Source organism: Hermetia illucens, chromosome 3, assembly GCF_905115235.1.
Source record: "Hermetia illucens chromosome 3, iHerIll2.2.curated.20191125, whole genome shotgun sequence".
Taxonomy (NCBI): Eukaryota; Metazoa; Arthropoda; class Insecta; order Diptera; family Stratiomyidae; genus Hermetia; species Hermetia illucens.
The window spans coordinates 140,762,584-140,783,011 of NC_051851.1; the positions used below are offsets into that span (position 1 = coordinate 140,762,584).

At 42.2% G+C, this 20,428-nt stretch overlaps 1 protein-coding gene across 9 annotated transcripts in view; it reads left to right on the forward strand.

Moving 5' to 3' along the window:
* The window catches only part of LOC119650960, a 299,212-nt gene that overhangs the window by 245,747 nt on the left and 33,037 nt on the right, over positions 1-20,428 (forward strand). For all 9 annotated transcript variants that reach the window (XM_038054208.1, XM_038054207.1, XM_038054206.1 and 6 more), the window contains exons 5-6: positions 18,815-19,341; positions 19,397-19,606. In XM_038054208.1, the coding sequence (XP_037910136.1) occupies positions 18,815-19,341; positions 19,397-19,606 (737 nt within the window). The remainder of the gene's footprint in view (positions 1-18,814; positions 19,342-19,396; positions 19,607-20,428) is intronic.

The following is a 20,428-nucleotide window of genomic DNA, read 5'->3' on the forward strand; positions in this document are numbered from 1 at the left end:
CCTTCATCCAGATCGAGCAGGCGGCGCGAGATCTTGGGCTGCACATCAATGAAGGCAAGACAAAATACATGGTGGCAACGTCAGCACCGAAGACGAATCAACCAACAACATCAAACCGCACTGGTCAAACACAAGCACGAACAAGAATAAGGATAGGGGAATACAACTTTGAGACCGTTGACAATTTCTCCTATCTAGGGTCGAAAATCACAACCGATAACAACTACGATGATGAAATCCGCGCACGGTTGTTGTCAGCCAACAGAGCCTACTTCAGCTTACAAAGACTGTTCCGCTCGAAACGTCTCACCATAGGGTCAAAGCTCTTACTGTACAAGACTATGATCTTGCCAGTCCTTATGTATTCCTCGGAAACTTGGGTTCTTAGCAAGAAAAATTGCGAAGTCTTGGCCGCGTTCGAGAGAAGAATCCTCCGAAGAATTTTTGGCCCCCTACATGAGGATGGACGATTCCGTAGCCTACACAATGACGAAATCTATGAGCGATACCATGACCGTCCGGTTGTGGATAAAATCCGGCTCAATAGGTTACGGTGGGCGGGTCACTTAATCCGTATGGATGAAGATGATCCCACCCGGAAAGTCTATAAGGGCAATATCTATGGTAGGAAAAGAAGACGAGGCAGACCCTGCCTAAGATGGAGCGATGGCGTGGGCCAGGACGCCAGACAGCTTTTAGGGATATCGAATTGGTGGACCTCGGCGCAAAACCGGGATGTCTGGAGTTCCTTATTAAGGCAGGCCTAGACCGGATACCGGTTGTTGCGCCGTTGATGATGATGAAACTTAACCAGGATGAGCATCAAGGTGTATAAGGTTTCATTCTGCTAACTTGTTGACAAGGCTTATGTACCTGGTGCGGTTGCTCCCTGTACTTTTTGAGTTCACAAACTTGATAGTTCCTTCAAGCTTCCATTTTCTGTCCATGAAGTTTATGATGGGCTTCAGTGCGTGCCCGCGTTCTTTGAGAGTACAGCATTCTCCGGTATGTAGCGTTTCGTTGCTAGCTTACATTAATTTTCGAACCATTCATTTTTTGCGACTAGAACCAAGCATGTTTGTGGCCGTACCAATGAAACCGTTCTTCAGGTGGTTATGATGATCATTTGTCTATGGTTCGTCTCCATAAACTTTGTTACCTGCAGTTATAGCGGCATCTATTTCCTCCTTATAAGTCTTACGGAGGATTCTGTTATGGATGGCTTCAGTGTTGACTCTCACCCGTCACAGGAGATCCTAGGCGGTACTGTTATTCGGCTCGGAGCACTATAACAAGAGATAGTGATCCGAGTTTATATTGGCCCCCTAATCGTTCTGGGATTAAACAAGGTTGAGAGGTGGCGAAGTTCAATGAACACATGCTGAATTTGGTTGAAAGTGGTCTCGTCTGGAGAAACCCACGTTTGCTTGTGCATCGCGTGCTATGCAAACCAGGTACTTGCAACAACCATTTTATGCGACACTGTGATTTGGATAATCTGCAGTTTGTTATCATTGGTAGTTTTGTATAGGCTATGGGAGCCAACGACGCCGTCTGAAAAGCGGCTTCAGCTTCAGGAGAGAAGTTTGGCATTTTTTTTGTTGCCGACATGAAGCCCGTTGAGGAGCTTGTGTTTTAGTACCGTCGAGTATGCAGTTCTTACAGAAATTGATAACTTCAAGAAACTGGCGTAACTCCCTGGTTGTGTTCGACTTCGGATAGCTGCGGACGACTTCGACCTTCTCGGGTGACGGGTGAACACCATCAGCATTGACGAGATGACCAAGAAAAAGCAGTTCAGGTAAACTGAAAACAAATTTTGCCATATTGATCACGATACCGCTGTCATTGAGGAGCTAAAAGAGTACGCACAGGCTCAAGCTGTTCCTCTTCGTCTTTCAAAGGATATGGTTTATATACGGGTGGCGAAAATCAAATCTCCGGGTAATCTCGTCATGCAGGGTTGGCATATTTGTACAGGTGCGCGCGTTGAGCACTCGATAATCCCTCTCTTCCTTCATCGTGCTGAGTTGCATCATTGTTTCGAACTGCTTGTGCGCAATTATAAAATGATTCGGTGCAGGGTGTCGAGGTTTGCTCGCAACCGGGGGTCCAGGAGTAGTTTCTATATGATGTTTCATGACAGTAATCCCAATCATCTTGGCTAAACACTTTTACGCTCAGAACGCCGCACTTTGAAACACCCATATGAGATGTTCACTTCATTTCTCTATCGATGAACATGCCGTTGTTTATATCCACCATCAACCCGTAGTGTGCACCGGTAATTGCCCTTCTAACGTCAGCCATCATGATGTGCCAAAGAAAATAACGATGAAGTCTGAGATTGAGGTAGATTCAGCTATTCCATTTTTTGTGTATCACAGGCCGTTTGTAGCCGCGAGTTTGTACGTGAAATTTTCGTATCTTTCACGACCGTTCGTGCGCGGAATGGTACAGATATAAGCGCCTGTATCAACAAGGAAATTTCACTTCATCGCCTTGTCGATACTTTGCAACATTGAAACACTTTTACGAGATGTTCACATCGTTTCTCTATTGATGAACTGGTTGTTCTTGATATTCATCATCAACCCGTAATGTGCGAAGAAGTCTGCTCTTGTGAAAGCCTCATAATATTAGCCACTACGATGCGCCAAAGAAAGTAGCGACGAAGTCTGAAATCGAGTGAAAGTCCAGCTGTCCGATATAGCCACATTTTTTGTATCCTTGATTGCGCCTATATCGACAAGGAAGTCTCGCTCCGTCTTGTTCTCAGTAAGGAATAGGCGATGGGACCGCTCTAATTTTTAGGTCCTCCTTGCACTTCCTCGCACGCGATGATACCAGTGGGTGTTTTCTGGGGGTTCACGATGAAATCGTGAGCGAGATTGGGGTCTGGGGAAGGAGGACTTCATTGATGATCGTTGCTCTGTTAACTGATCGCAACATCACCTCCACTATGATGTCGGCGAGTTTTGCTACCTTTTTGGATACAAGGTCCTTATGTGCTGTGAGGATTGGTTGCACTGACTGTGAAGGACGTCCGATTCACAGCGTGCGCAGAATTGTTTCGTTCAATTCTCCATTCGCGAAATCACGTAGCCGACGCAAACACTGAGACGGCTTACGGTAGGCGTTCCCTTTCGGGAAGCTGTCGAATGTTAGCTTCATTTGACCGAGGCGCTTGATAAGCTCTTCCTTGAGTTTTCTGGACAGTAGGTAGCCTGGCGGCGAGATTATATTGTCCTTCATCTCACTCGAGTATTTCGGATCCAAAATTCCGAGCACATGCTCGGATTTTTTCGCTACAGTTACATGGCTTCCCTCCAACGAATTATATGTCCCTTCAACGTACTTGTATCTCTTCCTTCCAAATAGAGTTCCCCCGTCCTTTTTTTTTGTAGTATATCATACTACATAAGTGTGGTCATCCCTTGTGAGTTTTGTATGATGTTCGTCGTGAGGTTTGAAGTTCCCAGTTTCAGAAGAGGACCCTCCTAAAAGCAAATAGGGATACATCCCACCTCGCTCTAGAAGCCTCGTTTATCTAGCAAGAGAAGCCTCTTAAATTGAGAGTTTGCAATTGGAGTCCGAAAGGGCGAGCTTTTAAGAAACATCTATTCTTGCCTTTATGTGAAAGACCATTTTTTTCGCATTTTTTGATGCAATTATTGATATCCTGTTCCTTGGAATGAGGAAGAGGTTAGTTGCCTCTGAATACTTAGTTAGAAACGGAGGACAATACCTTGCCATTCCAAGATTTGCGAGTCAAAACAACGAAGGTGGAGAAAATACAATATCTCTCCCTCTATATCGGGCCGAAGGTTAGAAGTGGAAGACTGTAGCGAGATTCTATGCCCCGCTACTTCTTCCGTTGAATATTCGCGGCTGGTTATGCATAATGAATTAGACATGTGTTTCCTGTGCTGTCGAGAGGAGCAGATTGGTTAGTAGTGAGTAAAATAATGTTTAGTGATACTGTGCCTAATTGTTCCCCGCAGATGCGGTCAGCTTTCGGATTTAAAACAGGGAAAATTTATATTCTCTCCTTTTTAGGGACGAAATAAGTATAAGGACGAATAAGTATGGAATATTTGGTTGGACTATGTTAGTAGTAGCTAAAGGCTGTGGCTGTCACTTTGACAAGGAACGATTCCTTTGATGTTCTTCTTTGTGCTAATTTTGAAGTTGGGACTTTGTCACCTGGGTTCTATCGACAGTTGAAGTTGAATATTTTCACTTATTTCCATGTTTAGATTTCCGGTTCTTATAAATCTTTAACTTCTTTTACTCAATATTCTGTTTGAATCCTTTTTGATTTCAATTGCAGCTGCTATGTCTGTATTTGAACGTTGGTTGGAGCGGACTTAAACGGCCTGAATTCGTCACTTAAATGTCTCTGCCCTTGTAGATGACTATTGACAATAGTTAATTTGGAAGGTCATTCAGGTTATCTTCAACGATTTCAGTTATTATACGATATAACCCGAAACTTTACTCCAGTTGAACAGAATGGTCATTTTGGGGACTTCGGCCCTGTTGACACAAAACCCCATCTAACAAATTGCCAATTGTTTGGCTGGATATAGTTTTTCTTCACCCATCAATTTTTCAATCGCTGTTTCAGCTACAGTTTTAAAAAATCAGTAAATTTCTTATGAATCCAAATGAATCTATTCAAATATGTGAACTTAGGCAAAACCACAAAACAGAATTCGCTATTTAATTAATCGGATTTTTATTAAAGATACAGATTTATTATAGTTGCAAAACGTGTATTATTTCTAAGTAATTGTGGTATATTTTTCTACCTCTGATAAATTGGGGATACCCTTTCAATCAAGTTAGTTATCTTTTGAGTCAAATCAGTAGTTTGGGCAATTTTAGCCATTTCCATTTGGAATTTAATCGTCGCTCAGCAAATGATAACCGTCAATGTAAAGAGGAGAGTCGCAAGCAAAGTAATTACCTTATTATGTCGGTTTAGTTTCCCGGTCTTTGCTGAGGGAATGTACGCTACAAATCAATGTTGTTGCCAGTAATATTCAGTATTGGCTGCAGATTATCAAACAACATTTATTTCTGGTTAAACTTCTGTTCAATGATACGCATTTAATTCCAACTTAATTTGGTTCGGTAAAAACTCTGGAACTCCCAGAAATCTTATTTGGGAAGCCAAATATTATGTAACATTTATTAGTTACTAACAACCTTCACAGTTGATTACTCATTCACAGAGCTTTGTACAGAACACTGGTTGGTTTCCCCGTAAGCGAAATAACACTACATGGTATAGGGCTCGCTACCTTAAATAATCATGGTCTCGTGCGAGTGGCTAGTCGTTTTGTTCGCCTCTCCGATCAGAACCGCATTGATTTGCTGTCCTTATGTTGTTTACTATTCAACACTATCAATCACGTACGTTATCGGTGACATTCTTCATGTTATCTTTGCTGAAGGAGGTGTAAGGACTTCAATAGGCTATGATATCATTCCTCAAAAACCTCGACTGCGCTGATGACATCTGCTTGCTCTTTCACTGAGTCATGAGGTGGCAAGCAGAGATAAAATGTACCAACAACGCTAAGGTCCAGTCTATCACTAACATCTGACAGATTATCGCATTCTATTTGCATTAGCCTTCAAAGCAATCGATTTGTATATCTGCTCAGTCCAGATAACTGAGGGCGGTTTCAAAATCGCTGTCACTTAACGGTAGATCCGCTTTTCTATTGTATCAAAATATAAAAATGTAGCCATCACAAAACCATTACAAGTTGTTCCGCACCAAATTTCAAGCTTTCATCAACTCATGACCGTGTCGTGCCATTGAAGTATTCCAGCCTGAGACAATATCCGAACACCGAACTAGCCACATACTCGTGAAGCTGTTGATTAGAAAGTTGACTATACCATGCAGTGGTATCCACTATCCTTATCCCTACGCGGTGCAGAATAGCGGAGGAAGAGTGCGAAACTGTCGGTGCAAGTTTCGGCAGTCAGCCTTTGGAATGTAGCCAACAGTCTGATTTAAACCGGAGAGAAGAACTTTTTGATATTCTCCCGCGAGCTGGCCAGGATGTCTGCCATCCATTCAGCAGGATAGTTTCCGCGCTATCGAACGGCAGCCGAGTCCTGTAAGCGAACCGCGCTGAGTTTCGATGGACGATGCTCCCCACCACTGCAGGAGGATGCGTACACGATACGCAAGCGAAGGCGAGCGACTGCTAAGTAATGATTTCGCTTGTGACCGATGTCAGCGCCTCCCTTGATTCATACATCCAGGATACAACTTTTAAATCTGTTGCTGTTCGGAATATGGTCGATCTGATTAGATGTATGTTATTTCAGGTTCTGTATTCGAACAATGGGCCACCAATACGAGATAGTAGAAGTTGCACAAAACCGCAAACCTCTCACCATTGTTATCACGGTCCCAAAGACCGTGTTCCCCCATCACATGTCCAAGCAAGGTTTTATCAGAACCGCTTGTCATTCAGGGGCTAGGGCTAACATATATTACATCTGAACTCGTAGAAAGTATTATGGACTCTAACCTTTCCCATGGAGACCACGGACCAACACCATGCCAAAGTTAAGTATTGAAAATTCCAGGGCGACATGTGTTCAAGGTCAATTTTTCAAATCCAAACCTTCTTGAATTCATTCCTTCATTTAAACTTGTTCATAGCCTGGACTAGATAGGTTAACATAGAATTGTGAAGCTCGTACTCCTATAAGGCTGCACTTAGTTGGCCGGACATACGAGGGAGCTCAAAAAATCATGGCATCCTCACATATTTTGAGACATTAACAGCGCCTCCGTTATTTTTTGACGAAAACCTGAAAATTTAGCATTACATCGTTAAAAACCATCGATGATGGCTCGCAAATCTACCCGTTTACCCCACATGGGGCAAAACTGTAAACGTAGTTAAGAAGGTAATGGTTGGGACACGATACGATGAAGGTTAAAGCTTGCTTTTTTAGCCGCAGACACTTTTGTCATGTTATCATGTGCGACAAGTGAATTTTTAAGATTTCGATAAGAGCCGTGCCTCCTAGAGAATTCGACAGGATAGAACTAGAACCCACAATAATATAAAGGACATTACTTTTGATCAGGGAGGAGGTCGACATTACTTTCTTAAACACAATAATATTACATCGTCTGCAAGTTGCGAAAAAAATTGACTGGAATAAACGCTTATGATCTAGCAACCAAAACCATATGTAGGCTACAGTCCTCTGTTGATTTCCCTTTTCTTCAGAGATTAGAAAACCACTTCATAAAAGAGCACTTTATAAGCCTCAATGCTATAAAATCGTATTTCATTCGAGAAGGACCAGAATTTATACATTCAAATGTTGCTTTTTTGTGGAGTGCCTGAATAGGGGGCTGTCAATGACGAGTAGCATGGGATTCAAGTTTTATCCGACCTGATATTTGATCTAGCGGTAGCGCCGGACCAGAATTGTCCCCTGAAAACGGACTTTTCCGTATGCCACCTTCAGTCTAGTTATTTGCAGGTGGCTCTCATTGTGGCAGTTTTGTGTTTGCTGTGGTTGATACCACAAATGGGAAACTCTGTGATTTCAGCAAAGTATTCCACTCCCTTCTAATCGGGTGTTGGGACACGCACGTGTGTGTGAAATGCAAAGGTGCATTTGGCATAGAAAAGTTCTTCCACTTTAAGATGGGATAGCTCAGGTTTTTAGTTTTTTTGTAGATCGGTCTATTTACTGCTTGAACTACATTTTTAGACGAGGCAACTTCACTGAAAAACACTATATTTCAGGAGCAGGGACAACTACAAAGCTGCACTGTTGAACTGTAAGCTGCGGGCAGTTTCTCGCACATTCTCCATCGAAAGGGTGGGACTTTATTATATTTTAGAAATTTGACAAAAAACAACAGTACTTAATCTATATGTATGCCAAGTAAGCAATTTTGTACCAAAAGAATGTACTGTGGTAAGTTTTTGATACTTACTTTAGGCGAAAAATGGGAAGCTAAACGATCTAGTGGCAGCTGTCGTTTGCCTAAAGTACTCAAAAAAGAAAAAAAAGAACGCGAGGTTCACCCATCTCAGGTTTTTGCCTGACATAGGCAGGAGAATATTTTCAGAATTTATTTCATTCTTGATGGCACCCGACAGCTGAAAGCTCTGATAACAAGTTCTGGGAGGTCAAACGGTTATTACAGATGACCTTAGAATTCCACCTTTTAGAGCAGACTACAAATTAAAACGTTTGCCAGATTATCACGCTTTCAGCATGGCTCGGAAACAAGGGAATAAATCCTGTTGGCCGGCCAGTTCATTCTGTCATAAGGGGGGTGAAATTCTAGACTCAACTGTCAGCTGACTGGGGTTGTTTTTTTTTTATTTTTTGATCACTACAATTCTGGTCCTTATTTCAATGGTACAATTTGGGGGCAGTTGAGCATCAATTTCAAGAATTTTGTTCACCCGGTTTGAATCAGGTGTGATAATGAAACTAGGGGGTAATATTACTGAAAGTAAAATGGTGCAACTAACCATGTCATATGTCCCGTAAAGTAACCCAAAGGTAACATTGGCATGGAATAATCTCAACTTGATGTTAGTGTGGGGATACCTGCATTTTCAGATTTTGGATAAAACAGCGAAAATGGGTTCAACGCAACTGATGCGTCCAGCGACATCAATTTTGTAACCGCTGTTCGCAGAATTAAAGCTTCTTAGAGATACAAACTGCTCAACGCCCTTCATGATCTGCCCATTAATAAAAAGTAGAAGTGGAAATGCAATGACTAGTGAGGCGGAGAACCTTGGTTCCGTTGGTATTTATCTTCAGTCTGATTTTGCTTGTTTTTTCAAATGCAGAACCATCTGACCATGGCTTATGTCTCGATGTCAGACGTTTGAGTAAAGATGATATAGAACCCACCGCGTACTTTAGCCATGTTGCCTTGCCGGGAAGGATGTTACCGACAATCAGAAAAAACATTATCGTTGATAAACAAACATTTTAGCGCGTGGATGACAAGGATAATTTAGCTTTCATTTGGAGGAGCAGAAGATATCCGTATGTTACAATAGCTTACCAACAAGAATTGGAAGAGCTGTTTAAATCTCGCATAAAGTGATAACGATATCGGTTGCTTGTATCAAGTGTTGAGGAGCTGGATACTCGTATAACATCAAGCATGCGCTTGGTCTCTCGGGCCTTTTACATTATCTTTACCATTACCTTTGAAGAAAAATATTGAAGTTTCTTCTAAGACTGAATCTCAGACTAATGTTGAAAAATGCTCCAACTGCACGTTTACTGTTAGAACAAATTGATCGCACACAACCCAAACTCATACATTAGGATCAGTATCCACTTTGTTAATTGAAAAATTGCACAATGTGGGGGCAATTCTTAGGACGTTGCTTCGCCAAAAAAAAAAAGTTCAGTCCCCTAGAAGGTAGAGGTTAATTGCTCCTTGAAATTAGTGCGGACTGGCATCAAGCAAGCAGAGATTGAGGACCAGCTCTTTTAATGAAAGTGTTTGTCTAGACTTAGACCCGTTAAGGTCTGAGCCCACAGTGTAGCAGCGTATGAAGAGTTGCCATCGCCTTTGCGACGAAACCGTCAGAAGTTTTTCAAGTAATGGGGCGCGATCGACCGCCTCATAATCAGAAAGATTCTGCTAAAGTCGCAATTTATGAAGTATGAAGATTCCCAATATTACTGATGGAAAGGAAACAAAATCTATTCCAATTTTTATTGTGACAAGTACATCCGCGATCCTGTTAAAAAATATGTTAGCATTCATTGTTCACTTGGACATCAACTGCAATGACCTCAAGTTCAGTCTCAATTCATAGAAAAATTATTTCCGGTAGGCTGCACTTACTTAATTTTCAGATTAAGCCTCAACTTCCCCCCGTGAGCGTCGGAGTAAAAACGGGCGCGTGTGAGATTTCCACCTACTAATAACCATCCCTTATCTCTCCAGCCCTCCCGCGAGACTGCCATTTAGGTATTTATTCGGGTAGTGTGTTTGCTTGTAGGCACTCGTGCTTCTGTTCCTTTTTGCTTTCCTCCTTTTTTCATCCTTCAGCAATTTCCGCTGTATTTTTACTCGCCAGATTGTCGACTGGGACCATGCCCGCCATCACACATACCACTTTATTTGATGGGGTTCTAAAAGCACTGCTAATCCTTAAAATCAAATTCACCTGCTTGCTGTTCGAGAGTTTGCGATTGCCTTTGCCCACACAGGTAATGCGTAAAGTAAAATGGATCCCAACACCCCGGTTATAAGCAACCTCTAGCAGTGTTACGATCGACCAATATTTGGCAAAATTTTGATAAGTGCCGTGATGGCACTGGCCGCCTTTTGATATCCATACTCTAGGTGTTTCTTAAAGTTCAGTTTGGCATCAATCATCCTCCTCAGGTATTTGAGGATGATGATTGACGCCGGGTGAGACGACTGTAAATCCAGCGACTTCCACTTTTCCAGTATTCTTCTTATTAATACCGCTTCAGTTATCTCGTCTGCGAAAGTCAGGCCGGCTCTTTCTAGCCCGAATTTTGCCGCTCTCACTGTTTCGGTCGTATAAACCTCTACGTCCTCTGGGTGTTTTGCTGTAACAGCTGCAGTTAGGTTATTCGCAAGCCGATAACCGTAGCCCCTCCTGGAATGGGAAGAGCAAGCACCCCATTGTACGTTACATTTGCGCGGTGGTACCCCGGCTGTGACAATATACTCTTTGAGGCCCTCATCCGTCCCATACCAGAGAGTCCTCCCTACGCGGTAATTTTCGATCAGACTCGCTAAATAATCGGAAACATCAACGTCAGCCAACACTCCTTTAATTCCGTTCCAGTTGGCGGAGTTGAATGCGTTTCTGACATCCAATGCCAACAGAGTACATCAGCCGCTAGAAAGCAACATGCTTTTTGTCAAATTCACCACCATGCTTATTTCATTCACCGTAAAGTGGGTGCACCGAAAACCACACTGGCGTTCCAACTACCCATTGTTGCTTCCGACGATGGGTAATTGTAGATGACTTTCTTCATCATCTTTCCCATTGTATCCAATATGCAGATTGGACGCTATGATTTTGTGTCTTCAGGTGGCTTGTTAGGTTTTGCTTTTTCCAATGAAGGAAGGAATATCTGTTTTAGGTGCGTTTCGAAGATGTTAGCGAAAAGGTCGGGCCTAGCCTTCACCGCCAAGTTCAAAACTTCAAAACTGAATACTTCTTTCCACCGATGGTACCATATATTTCTAGCAGCTTTTCTGTAGTTACTGGCCATTACGTACTCCTTGAGCTGGAACACCATTTGCCTTCCGTTATTTTTGTGGTGAGCAAAGAGAGTGGCAACAATTTCTTTCAGGAGACGCGGTGAGGCCATGTGAAGCAATCTTCGCAGCCTTTTAATTATCACCCTGTAGACCCCACCCTAGGAATTATATCGCCATGGTCGCGTAACTGTTTCAAGCAATTCAGATGATTTGGGTGACCTTTTCTCTAGCCATACCACCCACGGCTATGTCGGGTTTGATCGCCGTGAAAAAAATCTCCTCAAAAACTTTCGCCGATTTTTTTCGAACTCAATTCGTTCATGATTTCCATGCAGATTGCACGGTAGTCACTGTGTTTATAGTGCTCACTAACTTTTCAAGCGTCTCTACTGACTAAAGCTGTGCTCATATATGTCAGGTCCAGTATAGATCCCAGGCTCCTTCCACGAAAAGTATATGAGGTCAAGACATTCGGGAGTACCACTTCTAACTCCTCGAATCCTACAATTCGTTGTTCGGTTGTCTCATTCAAGAGCTCGCCCGTTAGAATCCTCCGCTATGGTTTTCGGGCAATGCCCTTTGGATGCAGAACCAGAGAGCTCAGCGTTTGCTGATATTCTGCAAGTGTAGCACTGGCTGGAGCATAGCAGCTGATTTGATCTGACGAATCCATCCATAAGCCCATAGTGCTCCTTGGCTCGTTTGGTCTTTGGCCTAAATGCTCGCCACCGTAATTTCGATATGGATCACTAATTATAGCCACATCGATGTTTTTTTCGCAGATGATTTCCAAGAGTGGTTCCTGCGCTGCCTGACAATGGTTGATTTTTTTTTTTTTTTGACAATTACGGGGTCCTAAGTCCGCATCAACTTGATGGCGGGCCGATCCAAATGGGGAGCAACTTACTCCCTCTTTTCTTAGTCCACGGACCCCTGGTTTAGGGCTTAGCACCCAAACTTTCAAAATATTAGGCGATGACGTCTTTACGGTTTGTTACCAGTTGATTTGAATCAACATTATCTGCGAGGCCTCCTGTTGGCAATGTGCCGACGGCTTACACCCTGCTTCCTTTCCCACAGTAAGCAATTAGATTCAGTTCCTCTCCGCGTTGCTTCGATCTGTCATTTGAACTGGTGCATGCTTTGGTTATGTATATATATGCAGTAAGCGACAATGTTCAATTGTTTGTTGTTGTTTAGGATGGACCTACACAATAGTGCATTCTCTCAACAAATGTATCTTACAAATTCATAAATGAAGGTGTGCTTTATGCCGTTGAACTTTTTGGTTCAGATTGTAAGCACTGAAATACCGATATCTGCAAATAAAAACATTCTCCCTGATCAAAAAGCATTTTTTTTTCATTTCGTTGACATGAAAGAATATTTCGTTGTTGTCGTCAAGTGTAGGGCACAATGTATGGCTTGGGAAAGTAATCGAATCGGACGTAATTTGAACATTCTGTTGGGCTACCTTTTTTTCCATAGTAGAACTGTGGTACTTTCTTGCCAGTCAGATAGGGTTCTATCTTCCTGAATAACCCGATTGAAAAATTCACTGAGCCACAGTGTTGGGTCCCAGATGTTCGCTTTCCAGAGCTCAGATGCGATGTCCTGAGTTCTGGTGGCTTTCCCCGATTTCATTGGTTTTATTGCTTCCTCGACTTAAGTTGCGGTGACAGTTACGTCACGGTGTTTTACGTGGGATTTAATCCCACGGTCTTCTTAAGACACGCATTGATTTTGTGACCACAATGAGAGCCCCGCCGTAGCAAGCTTCGACGGTACCAGTCTATACCGAGTGCATGGCTCAGCATTCATACTGGTGGATGCAAGACCTACCTAAATCTCTACCGAACTAAGGAGTACGGCACCCGTGTGGAAACGCAACACCACGCCGAGGCTCGAAGGTCTCTTCTTGCTTGAGCGTAACCACAACCCCCATGAAACTCCCACTAGGGGGCTTACCGCAAATAACCGAGCTGTCCTCACATACAACGGGAGTTCACCCGAAGTATGAGAGTCCAGGGGCTATCCCGGTTCCCATGGTACCAGTATACCCCTGGTAAGGTTTCGTGACCAATTTGCCACTTCAGATGAGTCCCCGTGCAGACTCGGGTCTGATCGCCCTAATTAAACCTTTGGAGCATTCGCCTACTGCATCACGGTCGGCAAACCAAAGTAAGTACAGCGTCTCCCGGTGCCACCACTATGGAGGTTCTCCTCGGCCACTTGGTTTCGGTTTGGCCGACAGGGTTGCCGCCCCGTCTTCCTCACCACCACCTATGAGCACCAGTTGCCCTGACAGGTGGAACTGTTCCAAATATCGGAAATGCTTATGGAAATGAAAGATGAACAAATTTTTCAGTTGAAATCTGCTCCAAATATTTTCGCCATTTATCCGTCGCGGCTTGACGGTCGGTAAGCAAAGTACCGTCATTAACGCAACAGAAGTGTTCGATATCCTGTGTGCGTTCGTATCGGCTTTTGGCAAGTCGATACAGACTCTCTCGCCATCCCGAGTGTCCAGTTTAGCGTTCGCTTTGCTTTCGGTTTGGCATTCTTATAAAGTTGCCAGTTGGTGAGCGCTTTATCGTCGAGAATCTTGTGGTAGAGGCGTCTCTTTTGACCGAATTTCATTTCAACATCGTCATTCCAAAGCTAAGTATCTCGGTTGATGTACCGCTTACCTGGCTTGGTGATCCCGAGGGTTGCATAGGCCGCATTGTGGATCGTGCCTTTAATTTAGTTTCACGATTCTTCCACATTCGTAATGGTTGGTAATCGCGTAAGTGAGATCATTTTTCCTTCTTCTCATGAAACTGCCAACATTTAATGTGCGGTGGCCCAGTGCGTTCCTCACGCTGTTTCATCGGTAATTGATTCGCAGGTACGATGGTCTCATAGCGAACGGCTTTTGAATCAGTGACGGCGGCAAAATGTTGGCCTTCTATGAGAATATAGTCGATTTGCATTTTACTGTTCCCACTATAAAATTTAGGAAGATGAGACAATCATTTGATGAACCATGTATTCATAAGTTCAAGGTCATGGGTGTCCGCAAAATCGACTCTACGCTCGCCACCCTCATTGCCCGCCCCAAACCCCTTCCTCCATGGCACCTGTTACTGTCTGCCTTTTCACCCACATGACCACTAAGGTCGCCGGCAGTGATGATACACTCATTAGCGGGCACGTTGCAGGTTTTTGCATCGAGAAGTTGCCAGAAGGCATCTTTCTCGGCACCAGGTCGACCTGTCTGTGGTGCGTACGCGGTGAAGAAGCGAATAATGCGATCAGCTGATATAATGGTGAGTTTCATCAGCCAGTCATCAAATCGTTCGAAGCCCTGTGAGATGGCAATGCTAACACCGTATTGAGGGTGTGGACTACCAAAGTAGAGAAGTTTATAATCATTTTTACCGCTTTCGCTTTTGGCATCAGACCATCGGGTTTCTTGCAGAGCGCAGATATCAATGAGCCTTTTTCGAAGGTCTTTTGCGAGTTCCGCGGTTTTTTCAGTTAGAGTGCCAATATTTAGCGTGCAGACACGCATTTTGTTTTGCTCGAACTAATTTACTTCTGTCCTGGCGCCGTTCATGCGTCAAGAACCCTTGCCCATTTCTCGAGAGGACTGAGCCTCGTCCTACCGCGTTGACTAAGGCTAACACCCTAGCATTTTTCCGTGGCTTGTTACTCGATGCAATCATGTTGTTTTTAACGACATTGGATGCATTTTCTTGGCCGGCCTGTCGTGGGATCTGTCACCAAGATAGATCAGGTAGGATTAAGGGTAGGGGAATAACTCCAACTACACTTTATTTATCTCTTTCTCCGATCTCAGCACTTTATTTTTGTTTTATTGAGGATAGTCCTAAAATATGTTGCCTCAAACCCTCATCATTTACCTGGGCTTGGGACCAGCATGCTATGTTAAGGGCAATCCTCTCTTTTCTCCTTCTATAAATCCTCTATCCCCTCCGGGAATGGTGTTGAAAATTGTTACCAAACCATTTTCTCAGCTTTCATTAATATTTGAATCCAAAATATTCTTCATTCACTAAATTGGCAAAACTGTGTCCAGTAAAACAATGCAGCTAAGTTTCATCAAAGAGCATACCAATTACATACATACGAAAATGTATCTGCAATTTCTGTTTTCTCTAATTCCCTTGAATTCATTCTCCTCAGTTTTCCCGGACCAACAATTCTCATACTTGCCTTCCATTCACCTTTCAATACTTTTGTCTATAAATCACTTGTTCAGTGGAAATCCTTCCGTTTTCTGTTTTCTCCACTCTCATAGTCATGAAATGTATACTTCCGTTTGTTATTCTTATGAATGGCTCCACAACAAAGAATAGTTCAAAGTCGTCGACATTTGTTGTTCAACAATACATGATTTCGTTATTACAGAGACTGTATCCAGCCATTTTTTGAACAAATTTCGTATCTGGCCTCTGAGGAAAATTACTTCCTGCATGTTTGCAGTTATCTGTTTGAATTCCGGAGATGTCGAGATAGTCGCTTTAGCAAATACAGATATTGTCGCTCAGAGTTAAATCCTGCCAAAGTGCACTTTTATGAAAAGCAAAAACGTGTCTTTATTTTTTATTATCGTTAGGTCATTACTTGAACAGGTAACTGTTTGTCATAAAGGAAACTTTGTGAAGGGTTTAGAAAAAATCCCTGAGAATTTAAAGTCTGGAATTTTGTTTGTGAATCTTTATGGAAATTTATGGCGTTTAAAGATGATTTAAATCACCTTCAGTCTCGTTCCTAATTCTGACTAGTCTAGTCTAACGCCTGTAGTCCTGGGAACTGACGTTGAACGAAGTTGAATCATTTGAGCATTCGTAATCGGTGCAGTCTTACTCAATCTTTGTACTCTGAAGTGCCTTAATTGCACCCTTAAAGTGTCTCGACAGCATGCGTTTCGTCTCGTTGTTGGTAGTAGTTGGCACTCTACGACAAACTTACGAACATATGAAGCTTTGTTAGATTGCTTGTAAGCATCTCTATCCATTTCAAAAAGTCCAATTCTAGCATACATATGTGCATCCAATTCTCAGTCATATATAAATTGTGCAGAGGTTTATACTCTTTCTTTTCGAAATTTCCAGACTTCATGACCTACATATTAGGAAAATAACCTTCAAAGGCTATCCTAAATCCTTCAAGAATTTCCAGAAAGTAATTTTTAATCCGCCATAAAATTTTAATCATCCAACCGCACCTTTTCACGTATATTTCAGGTAAAGGTCATAATTAATCCCTGATCGATGACAGTACCTGTGCGTCGTAACCTGATCTCACAGCTCTTTCAATACCCTCCGAAATTCTTTGAAAAATATTACATTTTATAGACCCCTTTCTTGAAATCATATTTATGACGACAGTCCGTTATGGATTTGTTTCATTTTGAATAGAGACCCATATGTCCGGTTTTGTCCCCGACGACATTTGAAGTTATTGTTTGTAACCATATTTCGGAGCTGTAGTCGTTTTATGCACTAATGCGCAGCCAGGCTAGGTACCATTGTTTGAATCCTAAGTGCAATAGGATGGGTGTAGAGGGGGCGTTCAATTCAATAGCCTTGCAACAGGGTACCTTAACTTGGCCAATGGCGATCAGTTTGTGTCCCTTGTTCTTCTGGTTAGGATCGCGTTCCCTTCGTTTTTTGTTAGTTCCTTTTTGAGTGGTTTATTTTTAGTTGATTAATAGTGATTTTATTGAAATCAGTGATTTGATCGACTTGATTATTTCCATATTAAGCAAAGAATAGTGGATAGTGTATGGTTGATCCCAATAATGTTGTGTGAAGCCTCTAGGACTTCACCCACACTCCCCAGCATGATTGATGCCAGTAAATTTTGTTCCGAGGATTTACAAATGTTTCTTGAATGTTCAAATTACATCGAGAATACACGTCGAATGAAGCGGCATTCAGCAATCCCTTCTGTATCGGTGCAGAAAACGAGGGAAGAATTATTTGACATCGACAGTCGTGGTGAAACTCCCGAAATTTTGATCGATGAAAATTTCAACTTTAATAATCTCAGTTTGAGCATGAAAAACTTATTCCAGTATTTCAATGAAGAAATTGAAATATTGTCTGAACGGGAGTCTATCGGCTCAGTGAAGGATGACAGCGAGCGTGATCAGCATCGTCCTGTTATAGTTGATGCCAGCCCAAAGGTTTGGCGAACAGTGCGGTATAAATCTAGCTGTGTCAAGAAAGTGCAGTTGCGCAAAAAGTCCTCGAAAGGAAAGGCAGATTCTCTGGTTAAAAATTCCAAGGCTAATATGAACTCCGTTGAGGTCGTCCAGTCTCCTCGAAAACGATCGTATAAAATCCCACAAAATATAAATGTTGAAATGAGTACCGAAGATAAGTGCCATACTGCTGAAGAAAACGTAAATATCAGTGTTAAGGAGCGGATTTCGTTTTTCAATACACTAATCTCTACAAAGAAAAAGGATCGGAAGTTATCAAGTTCAAAGAAGATCGACATTTCCTTACAAAATCCCGTGTCTGCTATTAAGTCAAAATTGTACAAAAGCTTCTCCGACAGGCCAAGTTCAGTGAATAGTGAAGAGCCCATACTCCCGGCACAATCAGTTCGATCCCAAATCGAAAAATTTGAAAATGGTGAACTGATAAGTCCGTTCCAAAGTCGATCATCATCTGAAGATACGCTTAAGATGCACTCGAATTCATCTCTTTATAAATTATCTTCCCCAACATTAGTAAATAATGTTCAAAAGTCATTCCAACACTGGGGTATCGTTCAAAAGTCTCCCCGATCATCTGATTCTCAACAATCTTCTGATTCTGATACCTTAGCTGCGACTTCCCCCAGACCGGAATCAAGCCCATCTGACTACTACAGTTCTTCGGACGATCCATTTTCTAGAAATCAAAAATGTATTCCTTACTATTCACCTTCACCAACGATTTTGACTCCTGATAGTATGAATACGGAGCCGAACTTTAAACATCCCTTCGTTCAGTCGGGGGAAAATTTAAAAAAACTTCAAGTTATTGTGCAAAAGATCCGAGAATTGCGTGCTCAAGGATTCATTGATGTTAGTCAAGATCTGTTCGAGCAGTTTCTGATGATGCTGTGCATGTCTGCTGATATTTGCTTACTGGAGGGTATTGAATCGTGTCAGGGCGATTTGGATGAGATCGTTCAGTTTCTACAGGTTAATATTTTTCATAGTTTAAATGTGTTAGTTTTTGCATCATATGCAGTTGAAAACCAAGAGTAGTGGACCAGATTGCAAGGTTCTTCAAACAAGTTCGACTTTCTCTCGCATGTGTCCAACAATTGTGCAGCACATGTCGGTCATATAGGAAAGTCTCAAAAAACACACGCTGTGCAGCAGTTTTATTTCTATTTTTGCTGCAGAAGTACTTTTTCACACATTCATTAAAAAACTAGTTTGCCCTAAAATTAAATTTTTTATTCACTATGTTGCCACAATTGATTCTAATTCTTACTTTTCTACTTTAGCCGCCAGAAAATGAACTTCAAAAATCCCACGACAATTCAGCCGCACTCAGCGAACATCAATTACGTGTACAAGCCTCTCTTCAACGTCTAAATATCCCAGATTGGTTCCGCCAATACAATTCTACCCCCAAAACTGAAACTGGCTATAAACTTAGCAATTTCAATCGAAAACGAGCTTCCGAATCGGGACGTTGGGCAGGTCTGAATTCAAAAACAACATCCCTTAGCTCGTTGGGATCACAGCGTTCAGATCGTAGCCCGCTTATGCTTAGCCCGTCCGCCCATAGTCATCATGGCGGTCAAACAGGATTCTCCCGATGGTCTACATCACATCTGAATTCAACACAAACTTCACCGAGCGTATCTACAAGAGGCTCATTTTCACGAGGTGCTGTTATAAATTCTAGCTTTATCTCAGGGCATTCGGTCAGTGGTGCAGTCGTGCGAAATGCATATAGACAACCATATCTGGGATGGAGAAGTCAAGAGAAGTTGGCATTGGCACAACCCAGGACGCCACATGAAAGGTACGTAGTATGCTGTATTTTTGAATGATATATTTTAATGCTGGTGTAATTTTAGACTTGCATCTTCAGTCCTTGCGCAGCAACAGCAACATGAACAGGAGCAGCTACAAAAGCAGCATCATCAGAAACACGCGCAGCAAGAACCACCTGTGACGCCTGAAATACAATCCTCGATAAAGGAAGTTACTTCAGCTATTGTACACTACGTCAACGATCAAACGAATCGAACGTCGTCCCGAAGTAGATCAACAAGCCCGAGCTCAAGGTGAGACTTGCTTTTAATCAGGGCTGATAAAAATCATGATTTTTTGTTTCTGACTGACAAAAAAATCATGATTTTTTTGTTTGTGACTGACTTTTTTATTTAAAAAAAAACTCAAATAAATCATGATTTTTTTGATTTATTAACATTTTTAACATTCGAGGAAGACCCAAAAAAAACGGGAATTTTGTCATAACTTCTTTATTTCTCAATATTTTTGCATCAAATTTTGATCACCTTCAAAGTATTCGCCTTTGACTACAACGCATTTCTCCAAACGATTCTTCCATTGTTCAAAACATTTTTTAAATTCACTCATCGGGATGTCTTTAAGCCTTCCAGCGATTTTTGTTTCACCTCCTCCACAGTAGCAAAACGCTTTCCTTTCATATTCCTTTTGAGTCGTATCCATAGCACCACGATTCATCACCAGTAATCACCTTGGAAAAAAATTCAGTGTCCTCTTCGAGCTGATTTTGAAGCTCAAAACATGCCTGAAGTCGACGCTCCCTTTGCTCATCTGTGACAAAGCGCGGGACGAATTTGGCTGCAACCCTTCTCATGTGTAAATCTTCGGATAAAATTCTCTGAATTGAACTCCATGACATTCCCGACATCTCACAGAGTTGATCAATGGTTCGGCGACGGTCTTCACGAACGGGGGCATTGATTTTGTCGACATTTTTATCAGTTTTTGACGTTGAGGGGCGTCCTGAACGAAGTTGGTCTTCAATAGAGATTTATCCATTTTTAAAACGTGAAAACCAATCTTAAACTCTGGTTCCCATAACCAGTCTTAAGCATTACAATAGTTTCCGCGGTCGA